Here is a 12,064-nt window from a genome sequence, read left to right as displayed (position 1 = left end):
TTTGACTTGATACAGAAAAGATTGAATTAAAAACTATCCTAAAGCTTGAATTTATACTTGGAAGAAAAGCCAACTGACTAACTATCCTATTAACAAACTAACAATTACAACACATGCCAAACGAAGGCCTAACTAACTAAAGATTTAGCTAACTATATAAAAGAGCACATGCTAAGTATACAAATACAAAACATGCTTATAATAACTATAACTATGATTGATTGGAAATTGCAAATTCTTCTGTTGTGATAATCATATGAAATGATATGCTGCTGATTTGGTTCTGCAACTTCGATTGGTGCAGATTTGATATTTATAATTTGTGATGTTAGTAAAGGAAGGTGATGCTTGTTTATAAGAGCTTGATTGAGTCTATGAAACATAGTAGTTTAGTGCATTCCTTGTCTTGCTTGTCTTTGAATCATGAATGATAGTGTTTGATGAAGTCTTTGTTCTTGAGAATATGCTGCTTGGTGAGTTCCTGCTTGGTGAGTTTCTTGAGTAAGAGTCAACATACAAACTTGATTTATGTGAGTAGAGTCTTGTGTCTCCTTTAATTCTTAATTTAATATTCAATTATAAATAAGTTATGTAAGTGTCCCGAGATCTCCAATTATTATTAAGGAAATGGAAAACTCTAAACTTTGATTTGCATCAGATGTAATTATTAATCAATTGCACCAATAACTTCAATTTGTCTCCTTTCAAGGGGGCCACACTCAAGTTCCTATAATAGTTTTACTACTTTGATTTTCAATGTTAGATAATAGACACAGAAGTTGTGGAGATGAGATATTATTATTGTATTATTGTACTGTACTTGCTAAAGTATAATCTTATACTCTTCATTAGAATTTTGTATACTATCTTATAGTATTTTCCACTCTTTATGGTACAAAAGAAAATAAACATGATTTTCTTTGCTCCAATTATTTTATGATAGCATGAGAAGCACAAGGCTGAAAATGACCCAGCACATGCTCACAAGCATAAAGTAGAAGAGGAGATCGCAGCTGCAGCCGCCATCGGAGCCGGTGGTTTCGCCTTCCATGAGCATCATGAGACAAAGGAATCAAAGAAGGAAGATGAAGAAGCTCATGGAAAGAAGCACCACCATCTCTTTGGTTGAACGTGCTATATATATTCAAACTCAGAAAGCATCATCACCAACCCTTTCTATTTTTAATTTCATATTATGCCTTTTGGCTTATTTGTGTATCATTTTCTAGTTTAATTTCGATGTGCCATAAGCAAGGGTGACATGAATATATTGAGTGCGTTTGGAGAGTGTATAATTCTCTGGTATTATGTCGTATATTTGAATGTATTTAGTGTGTACTGTGTTTAATATATCATAATAATAGTAGAAAGTAGTTGTGATATTACTTTATCTTATTGATCATTTTTCTGCTAGCCATTGTTAAATAAAGACTGGGTCGATTATACATGTCGTTTACCCTTTTCTCGTGTAAAGCAAGTTTTATTTACAATTGAGGTAAAGACTATTCACACTTCAATTTAGTTATTAATGTTTCTCACAAATCATGATTTAAGCTTTTTATTTTATAAAATTATTATTAGAGTGAATAGACTTTTCAAACTAAAAAAAAAATAAGTGTGTGAATAAAAAATTGAAAATGATATTAGCCTCTCTACAGTCTTTACTTTTTACCCGAAGTATGTTTTACAAACAATAGACAAGAATTATTATTATTTTTTGAGGTGTGGATGAAAGGTGAAATCACTAAGAGGAGTGTTTTTTGTTTATGATGGTGGGACAACTACATTAGGAAAAACGGATCTAACTTCACTATGTAATTTTTTGTTAAAACTCTTTGATCCATAAATAATATAAAGTAATCAAATTAAATATTGCTTAAAGAATTTATTAAAACAAATTAATGAAATAAAAAATCATTAAATAGTCACTTAAATTTCATTTAAAAAAACTTTCAACTAATTTAAGCCCTAAAAATTTGGATAAATTAGTTAGAATGGAAAGTTTGTAGAACTTGTTAAGAAATATTTGATAGGTTTATTTTCCAGAGACCATTACGAAAATAAATTCAATGAATTTATTTTGTAAAATGCAAAATTATACATTTACTGTTAAATTAAAGAGAACACCTACCGATGGGGACTTGCAAGATTCAAATTAGCATCTAGGAGTCATGCATTTTACAAAGCTGTGTTCTGAATTCTGATGCATTAGGAAAAACCCTGATGAGTTTTTAAGGTAGCACGTAGTGTCAATAAGGCAAGAACACTCTGGCGAGGACCACATGTCATCTTTCATATAGCAAACATAATAATTTCAACCCTATTCTAATGTAGGATTAATTCAGATTTGTGAAGATAGCTGGATTTGGACACGAGATGTGTCCGGTTCATAATCTAATATGTTATATAATATGAGTCACTTATATAATTTCAAGTGTTGCTTGACAATTAAGCAACCTACACAAGTAGCTAACTTAATCACCTAACTAATTAACTAACAACCAAAAGCACATTTTACACATTCTAAAATAAAAGGGGCTATGCTTCAAAACAGCCTTGTAGAAGTGTATCAAAAAAATGCATAAGGCATTGGCCTCATGTTAGTCATGCAGTGAATCTACACCACATGATACGCCAATATGCTCATGTAATGTGCCAAGATCCTTGCTTAATGCACAGCCTGATGCACTCTTTGTCTGATGCATAGCCTGATGCACTCCTTGTCTGATGCACAGTTTGGTCTAATGCACTCCTTGTCTGATGCATAGCTTAGCCTGATGCATTCCCTGGCCTGTTACACTGTTTGGCCTGATGTACTGCTTGTCCTGATGTATAGTCTCACTTGATGCTGATTTGGCTTGACCATGAGCAATGTCCTGGCATAATAAAACTTAGTTAATTTGATTATAACTTCATTACTCCCCCTCAAGTTGGAGCGTATATGTTAATAGTTCCCAGCTTGGGAAGTAATGTATTAAACAAAGATGGTTCCAAGGCTTTGGTTTATATATCTGCAACTTGATCAGAAGTATGAATAGGTAGAAGATGAAATAGATTAAGTAGAAGTCTTTCCCTTATAACATGGCAATCAATTTCAATATGATTAGTTCTTTCAGAAAAATGGAATTGACTGCCATGTGCCTAGCAGAATCATTGTCACAAAACAGTAAGGCATGTTGCTTATGAGTAGGTGCAAGATCTCGCAAGAGATAAGTAAGTTATTGAATCTCACAAGAAGCAATGGTCAAGGCACGATATTCAGCCTCAGATGAGGATCTAGTGTTATGTTTCTTAGATTTCCAAGAAATGAGTGAATTGCGTCAGAACATACAAAAACCAGAAATTGATTTTCTTGTATCAGGGCAAGATGCCCAATCAAAATCATTATATCCTTTAATTTTCAGTATGGAATTAGATGGATAAAAAATACCTTGCCCATGACTACCTTTGATATACCTGCATACTCAAGTAAGAGTCTTGTGATGGTTGATGGGTTTGATCATAAGTGTGGGAATAGGTTTGGAGTGAAGGAAACTTGTGTCAGATAAGAGGTTCAGATCATAGCATACTTCATTTGGCAAAAGGTCAACCATGAATTTGCTCAATTATTGATTTGCAAAGCTTAAGTCGGGTATGGTATTAGTAAGATAGAGTTGTCTACCAACCAGTTGCCTATAGAACACATGGTCAGAATATGGTGCACTATCATGCTAGTGCAAGTGAGGATGTTTGATCATAAGTGTGGGAATAGGTTTGGAGTGAAGGAAACTTGTGTCAGATAAGAGGTTCAGATCATAGCATACTTCATTTGGCAAAAGGTCATCCATGCTTGGAGGTTGCAACCTCATGACCCAGGAAGTACTTAAGATGACCAAGACCTTTAATCTTAAAACTTAAATCCAATTTGTGTTTAACAAAATTAATTTCAGAAATGTCATTTCCAGCTAAATTAAATCATCTACATATATCAAAAGAGCGGTAAATTTTGAACTAGGACCTTTGGTGAATAAAGAGTGATCATAATGGGATTGTTTGTATCACATGGTAATAAGAAAAGAGGAAAGTTTGACAAACCATTGGCTACTTGCCTGTTTTAAGCCATGTAAAAACTTGTTGAGCTTGCAAACCTAATTGGGATTTGAGCATTGAACACCTTGTGGTTGAGACATGTATACATCTTCATTAAGATCACCCTGGAGGAAGACATTGTTAACATCAAGTTTTTAGAGGGTCCTTCCCAATCAAGAAGCAATATCAAGAAGGAGTCTAATAGTAGTGAGTTTGACCGCTGATACAAAAGTATCAAAGTAGTATAGGCCTTCTGTTTGTGTGTAGCCTTTAGCTACAAGTCTAACTTTGTGTCTTTGTATGGTGCCATCACAGTTATGTTTCAGTTTATAAACTCATTTAGATCCATGGAATGTTTGTTGGGAGGTAGAGAAACAAGGCTCCATGTATTATTAGATACAAGAGCTTGTAACTCATCTTTCATAGCCTCTATCCATTCCCTGAATTTTATGGCTTGATGGTAGGTTTTGGGTGCATTTTGGGTGATGATGAATAAACAATGGTGCAAGTGTGTAGGTGAGATGGATTTGTAGGATAAGACATTTTTTAGGAGATGTTTGATGGTGGTAATTGTATTAGGTGTACTTGTTAAGAGATTGCAGTTATAATCTTTGAGATAGGAAGGAGTATGGGATGTTCTATGTCATCTTCTGACATATTGTGAGGGTGGAATAGAAGGGGTGGGAATATGTTGGTGAGAAATGTGTGATTCAGTGATATGGTCATTTGTGGAGGGTGGTGGGTTGGGAGGTCGAGGATTGTAGGTTGTGAAAGTAATAGGGTCATCAAATTTAATAAAGGATGTATCATCCATATTAGCATGTTGAGTGGATTCAAGATTGGTAGGAGTCTTCTTATAAGGGAATATGTGTTCATAAAACACAACATTCCTAGAGTTAAAGATAGGATAAATCTCTTAGTTCCACTCTTGTATCCTAGAAACAAGGACCTTCTAGCTCGAGGGTCTAGTTTGATTCTGCTATTGGTGAGTGTGGAGGCAAAGCAAAGGCTTCCAAAGACCTTCACGTTGTGGAAGTCTGGTTTGTTTCCAAGAAGGACCTCTAAAGGACTTCTCATATCAAGAGTGGTACTTGGCATCCTATTGATTAGGTAAACTGTATGGTTGGTAGCAAAGTGCCAAAAGGTTTTGGGAAGGTGTGACTGAAAGAGCAAGGATCTAGTAACATTGAGGATATGTCAGTGTTTTCTTTCCATAGTAGAGTTCTATTGTGGAGTTTCCACACATGAAGTTTGATGAATTATACCTTGAGCATTGTAGAAGGTAGGCATCATGAACTCAGTGCCATTGTTAGAACCTTTAGTTTATTTTCTTTTGAAGTTAGCAATACATCTATAGAAATAATTTTTTCAACTATGAAAATTATGAAAAATGGGTTGAGTAATCGAATGAAAGATGCATGAATGAATGATCATCTAGTGACTTATATTTAACAAGAAGTGTTCAATAACATTGATAATAGATTGATCATTCGACGATATCAAAATGTAAAATCACATAAAGATTAAATATGAAATATGTAATTTATTTGATTAAATATATTTAATTTTTTATTTTTGACATTAATATTTTCATCTTTTTATATTTATGATATATATTATTTCATTTTTTAACATATGTCGCATACCCTACCTTTGGATCCTAGATTCGTCACTAAAAAACACGATATCCTCCCCCATTTAATATTAGCCTTAACCGGCACAAAGAAATCTCCATGACAGGCATGCAGGTGGATTATTATGTAAAATTAAATTTTTATATATATATCAATGTAAATTTTGTTATATTTAATTGAATAAATTACACTGACACCCCCTGGGTTTTAGTGAAATTATACAAACCACCCCTCACTTTTCTACACCTACACAAACCTCTCATAGTTTTTATACTTTCATTACACTGACCACTCCTGCATAAGAAATAAGTGTAATCTTTTAAACAAAAAATGTGATAAATGCAATTAAGTTAAATAAAACATGATATATTGTAGAGAAACGTCCAAATAATATATGAGTCGATATTTCTTTATTATTTTTGGTTCGTTACACTATATTATAGGAGCGATTTAAACAATATTTCTTTAGAATTGTTGATACATTTTGTAACAAAAAATAATAAAGATACATTGATTTGTATATTATTTAGACTTGTCTACATAATATATCATGTTTTGTTTAACTTAATTGCATTTATCATATTTTCTGTTTAAAATATTACACTTATTTCTTATGCAGTGGTGGTCAGTGTAATGAAAGTATAAAAACTCGGGGTGGTTTGTATAGGTGTAGAAAAGTGAGGGGTGGTTTATGTAATTTCACTAAAACTCAGGGGGTATCAGTGTAATTTACTCTATTTAATTTATTAGAGTAAGATCTATTAGGTCTCCAGCATGATCAAAAAATTAAATATTCAATTATTAAGAATAATATTTATTGAGAGAGATAACAAATACTCAAAAGGGATTAATCCTTATTCAAAAATTGATTAAGAAATAGTAATAAAAAACTAAGAATATTTACTATCAAGAAGAGAAGTTTCAGTTTAATCTTTAATAATCATCTTATCCGATTAAAATAGACAATCTTAATGAAAGATACTTATGACTTAAGAAAAAAAATATAAACTTCATATGTGAGTGAGTAGTCATAGGATTATAAGTTTAATATATCTATACTACTGTATTATACTATATATATATATATGAATAGGTAAAATATGTTTAAGCGATATTTAGGTAATTGAACAAACCTAATTTCTATATTCTAACTTTGCTCTTACTATTATATAAATACAAAATAAGCCGAAAGAATATTTAAATAATTGAACCTGTATAATTTTATTTAATTTCATTTAGTGTTTCTATATTCCAATTTTATCATTTTGTAACATCTCAATAATAACTATAAGAAACTTTCATATTCCTTTATTTTGTTCATTAATGTATCACTACTGTTTTACACAATCTACTACTTCTATTTTCTCTATTCTTCACTTCAAGAAGAATAACTTTAACCTAGACAAAAAACATTCATTGAGGCACTAATTATTATTAGAGACACAAATTAATAAATTTACAAAAACTTATATATATACTTGATATTAGAAAAGTAAGAATTTTGATCGATGCCTTAACCAAAAATTAATAATGATTTATAAAGTCACATATTGATGTATTATTAATAATATTATACTGACGGTTAACCCAAAAACTATTCACTAGTATAAAATCCATAAGGTCATATAAGTCATATATAATATTTTTTAACACGATAAATACATTCTATCTAATTCTTTGCGTACATGATTCAGAATCTTGCCATCTTTATCATTTCTTTATTGGGTGACCGACCGAATACTCATATTAGTAAGTTTTGATTTGTATAAACACTATTGGTCCAGAGTACCAACTAGCATATTAGGTTAATATAAAAAGTCATAAAGTATACATGGAAACCTAAAAAATTTCAATCTTTATTCAAATCATTCATTATGACCCTACCAAGAAAGGTGTAATGCAACCTACCAATAATGCTACCACAGGTTTACATTATTTTCAATTTATAAATAAGTACAAGCCCTTCACAACTCTCTCATCCCATTACAATCCTAGTTCCATATATCTATACCCATCAATTAATCCCTTGCAACCACCATGTCTGAGGAGAAGCACCACCATCTTTTCCACCACAAGAAGGATGAGGAAGAGAAATTTGTAGAGAGTGGCTATGCTGAAGAAGTTGATTACAAGAAAGAGGAGAAGCACCATAAGCATCTTGAACACCTTGGGGAGATTAGTACTGCTGCTGCTGGTGCTTATGTTGTGGTAATTCATCTTTGCTGATTAGTATTTTTGCACTATCCAAAGTATATAATATTTGTTCATTTCTTTTTATATTGGATAAATTCTCTTTTTTATATAACATATGTTTGATGATTTTTGCTTGTTTATTTGTTGTTAATCAGTGTTTTTTTTCAAAACTAAGTTAGGCACTTGGAGGGCACTTTCCCTTGTGGACTTTTCATATATATGTTAATCATTTTACTTTGATATATTTATAGATGTATTTGATTTTTAAGTTAAGAATCAATTATATACATGTTTTCCTCTCCTTCTCCTCTAGTTTTTTTATTCCAAAACTTAATTTAATATTGAGTAAATTATATTGACACCCTGAGTTTTAGCAAAATTATATAAATTATTTCTCAATTTTCGACATTTACACAAAGCCTCTAATTTTTATACTTCATTACACTGATCATCTCTGCCTAAAAAATAAGTATAATCTTTTAAATAAAAAATGTGACAAAGGTAATTAAGCTAAACAAAATATGGTATAGGTGGAGACAAGTCCAAATAATATAGAGTCGATATGTCTTTATTATTTTTGGTTCATTACGATATAATATAAGAGTTATTTAAATAATATATCTTTAGAATTGTTGATGTATTTTATAACAAAAATAATAAAAATACATTAATTTATCACTTCTTTTTTTAAATTATACTAATTTTTCATTCAGATATAGTCGATGTATCAAATGTATAAATATTATGAGATTTATGGAAGTATAAAAAAGTGATAGGTAATTTAAGAAATTTCACTAAAACTCAAGGTATTAGTATAATTAACTCTTTAATATTTAATTATAAGTAAGTTATATAAGTGTCCCGACATTTCCAATTATTGCTAAGGAAATGGAAAAGTCTAAAGCTTGATTTGCATCAATGTAATTATTAATCAATTGCCCCAATAATTTCAACGTGTGACCTTTAAAGTGGGTCATACTGAAGTTCCTATAATAATTGACTGTGATTTTCAATGCTAGATACAAAAGTAGTAGAGATGAGATAGTATTATTATACTGTACTTGTTGCTAAAGTATAATCTTATACTCTTCATTATAATTGTGTATACTATCTTATAGTATTTTCCATTCTTAATGGTACAAAAGAAAATTAACATGATTTTCTTTGCTCCAATTATTTTATGATAGCATGAGAAGCACAAGGCTGAAAAAGACCCAGCACATGCTCACAAGCATAAAGTAGAAGAGGAGATTGCGGCTGCAGCCGCCGTTGGATCCGGTGGTTTCACCTTCCATGAGCATCATGAGAAAAAGGAATCAAAGAAGGAAGATGAGGAAGCTCATGGAAAGAAGCACCACCATCTCTTTGGTTGAACATGCTATATATAATTAAGCTCAGAAAGTATCATCACCACCCCTTTCTATTTTTAATTTCATATTATGGCTTTTGGCATATTTGTGTATCATTTTCTAGTTTAATTTCTATGTGCCACAAGCAGGGGTGACATGAATATTTTGAGCGACTTTGGAGAGTGTATAATGCTCTGGTATTGTGTCGTATATTTGAATGTATGTAGTGTGTACTGTGTTTAATATATCAGTGATAATATTGGAAACTAGTTGTGATATTACTTTATCTTATTGATCATTTTTCTGGTAGCCATTGTTAAAGACTGAGTCGATTATACATGTTACCCTTTCTCGTTTAAATTAGTTTTATTCATAATTGAGCTAAATCATATGCACCCTTCTATTTAATTATTAATGCTTCTCACAAATCATGATTTGAGCTTTTAATTTTATAAAATTATTGTTGATTAAAAAGAGTTTGAAACTTTGAATAGGCTTTTCAAAATACAAATAAAAAATAAGAGTGTGAATAGAAAATTGAAAATGATATTAGCCTCTCTAGTCTCTACTTTTTACCCGAAGTATGTTTTACAAACAAGACATTGATAATATGTTTTAAGTGTAAATGAAAGGTGAAAGCGCTTAGGATTTTTTGTTTTGTTTATGATGGTGGAACAACTAAATTAGGGAAAACGGATCTAGCTTCCACTACGGAATTTTTTTGTTAAAATCCTTTCTTCCGTATATAATATAAGAGAAAAAAATGTTTGAGTTTTATATATTATATTATCCCCTATTCATATTTAATTATCATAAATTTTTCAAAAAATGTAATTCAAATTAATGATATATGATGTGATGTGTATGTATAAATCTTTAGTGCATAGATATTATACTTATAATAAAGTCATCAAATTAAAATTTAGTATATTATTTATATAATATTACCGTAAAGATTTATACGCAGTCATTATATCATTCATCTATTTACTTGGAATATTTTTTGAAGAGTCGACAATGATTAAATATAAATTGTGCATGATATAATAATGGTGTATAAAATTCGTACACCTTTGGTGCATACATTTTTTCTCAATTAAATATCTTAAAGATTTTACTAAAACAATTTAATATTAAATAGAAAGAAAAAAGTCATAAAATAGTCACTTAAATTTCATAGAAAACCTTCTCACCTAATTTGAGCCCTTAAAATTTAGATCAAATTCGACAGAATGAAAATTTTGAAGAACTTGTTAAAAATCTAAGAAATATTTGATAATTTTATTTCCTTTTTTTGGATGTTACAAGAGAGCTTAAAAGCCCAACAGAAAACCAGCAATGACGAAACTAACAACCTCTACAGTAGAGGGTAGAGGCATTATCTAGCAACAATTGGACAATACAGAAAGTAGGATCAACATCAAAGACTCTAGGTCCCCTTTCCATGTTGAGATCGTGCTTTGCAAAAGTATCTGCAACACTGTTGCCTTCCCGAAAAATATGATTGCAAGAAACCAACTACAAAATAGCCATGATGTATTAAATATTAGACACCAGATGGTAGCTAGGACATCCCTTACCCAATAGCTAGACAGCACACATAGAAATCGGATTCTATACACACCTTCTGGAAGCCCCATCGCTGAATCAACCAATGACCAATCAGAATCCCCCAAAGGCTAACGACCAATCCTGCCCACACCAGTTCCCTGTGAAGAAGGGGTTATTTCCTGAGATTTTCAAGAGATTCATCCAAACCTCCCTAACCCAGTGGCAATCCCAAAAAGCATGGATGGAAGTCTCATATTCAGAACAGCGACGGCAGGTTGCAGAATCAGTCATGGCTCTCCTGCGGTGTTGATAATTTATATGGAGCCCATTACTAACCAAACGCCAAAGTAGGAGGGTGATTCTAAAAGGGCCTTTCCAGGACCATAACTCAAAAATCACATAATTACTCGGGTTCCTGATGCACTCATTCACGCTGGAATAAGCCGAATGCACCAAGAAAGCTCCATCACGAGATCCGAGCCAACCTATGTCAGAAATTCTGAAATACCAATCCTAAGATTTTGAATTTAATGATTCTCACGCACATATATGAATCAAAGGGTGCAGTGTCATACCTGAATCAAATGGTAAGATGGCCCAAATCCCTGATTCCTCTTGGGACTTGCGTTTTCACTCTGATGGGGAGAGGAAAAAACTAAATTTGATTTGGTGTATTGGGGACCATAACCTTCCTGATGTGTTAACTTATAGGGTTCCCATTATCCCCTATGGGTTAACCTGATGGGTATCCACCCATTAAGCCCATATCCGTTATAACCTTTTAGAAATCTAAGGGGTGTCACTAATTAGATCACTTATAATGTAACCCCGAAAATAAATAGCTAATATCATTGTATCAAATATATGATGCTCACCTTAATTAGAAATTTATAATTTCTAACAATCTCCCACTTGAGCTTCATATCTTCATGATACAATTATATCACAGGTTCTTTAGGCGCGCATCCGTATGCTATTTACGTTTAGACTTCTCCTTAATACAATCTGGTCCATCTCATATATTAACTATGGAACCACCGCGACTTTCATCACATTTAAGTGTGACTCGACCACGATGATCACCATATTAATATACTCAATGACATAGATCAAATATGGATGAGTGACATGGAAACTTCATGCAATGTGATCTCAAACATTTCTATTTCCAACTGGTCTTTCTTTATTCTTTAGTGAGATCAATCCAAAGTCTTTAATTGCAACACAATTGTTACAATGCACAATTTCAAAATGAAACAATAAACCATC

The 12,064-nt window shown here is 31.8% G+C and overlaps 1 protein-coding gene and 1 long non-coding RNA gene across 2 annotated transcripts; both read left to right on the top strand.

The window, feature by feature from the left end:
• Nucleotides 566-1,327, top strand: LOC109352467. The gene is made up of 2 exons (XR_002108361.1): nucleotides 566-803; nucleotides 944-1,327. It is a non-coding gene; the product is annotated as an uncharacterized LOC109352467 (long non-coding RNA).
• LOC109352297 (abscisic stress-ripening protein 3-like) lies at nucleotides 7,661-9,522 on the top strand. Its single transcript, XM_019594220.1, has 2 exons — nucleotides 7,661-7,910; nucleotides 9,083-9,522. The coding sequence occupies exons 1-2, from the start codon at nucleotides 7,740-7,742 to the stop codon at nucleotides 9,266-9,268; spliced, it is 357 nt and encodes a 118-aa protein (XP_019449765.1). The 5' UTR covers nucleotides 7,661-7,739; the 3' UTR covers nucleotides 9,269-9,522.

Source organism: Lupinus angustifolius, chromosome LG07 (genome assembly GCF_001865875.1).
Source record: "Lupinus angustifolius cultivar Tanjil chromosome LG07, LupAngTanjil_v1.0, whole genome shotgun sequence".
Lineage (NCBI taxonomy): Eukaryota > Viridiplantae > Streptophyta > Magnoliopsida > Fabales > Fabaceae > Lupinus > Lupinus angustifolius.
Note: the sequence above shows the minus strand (reverse complement) of the source record. Positions and strands in the feature narration are given on the sequence as shown.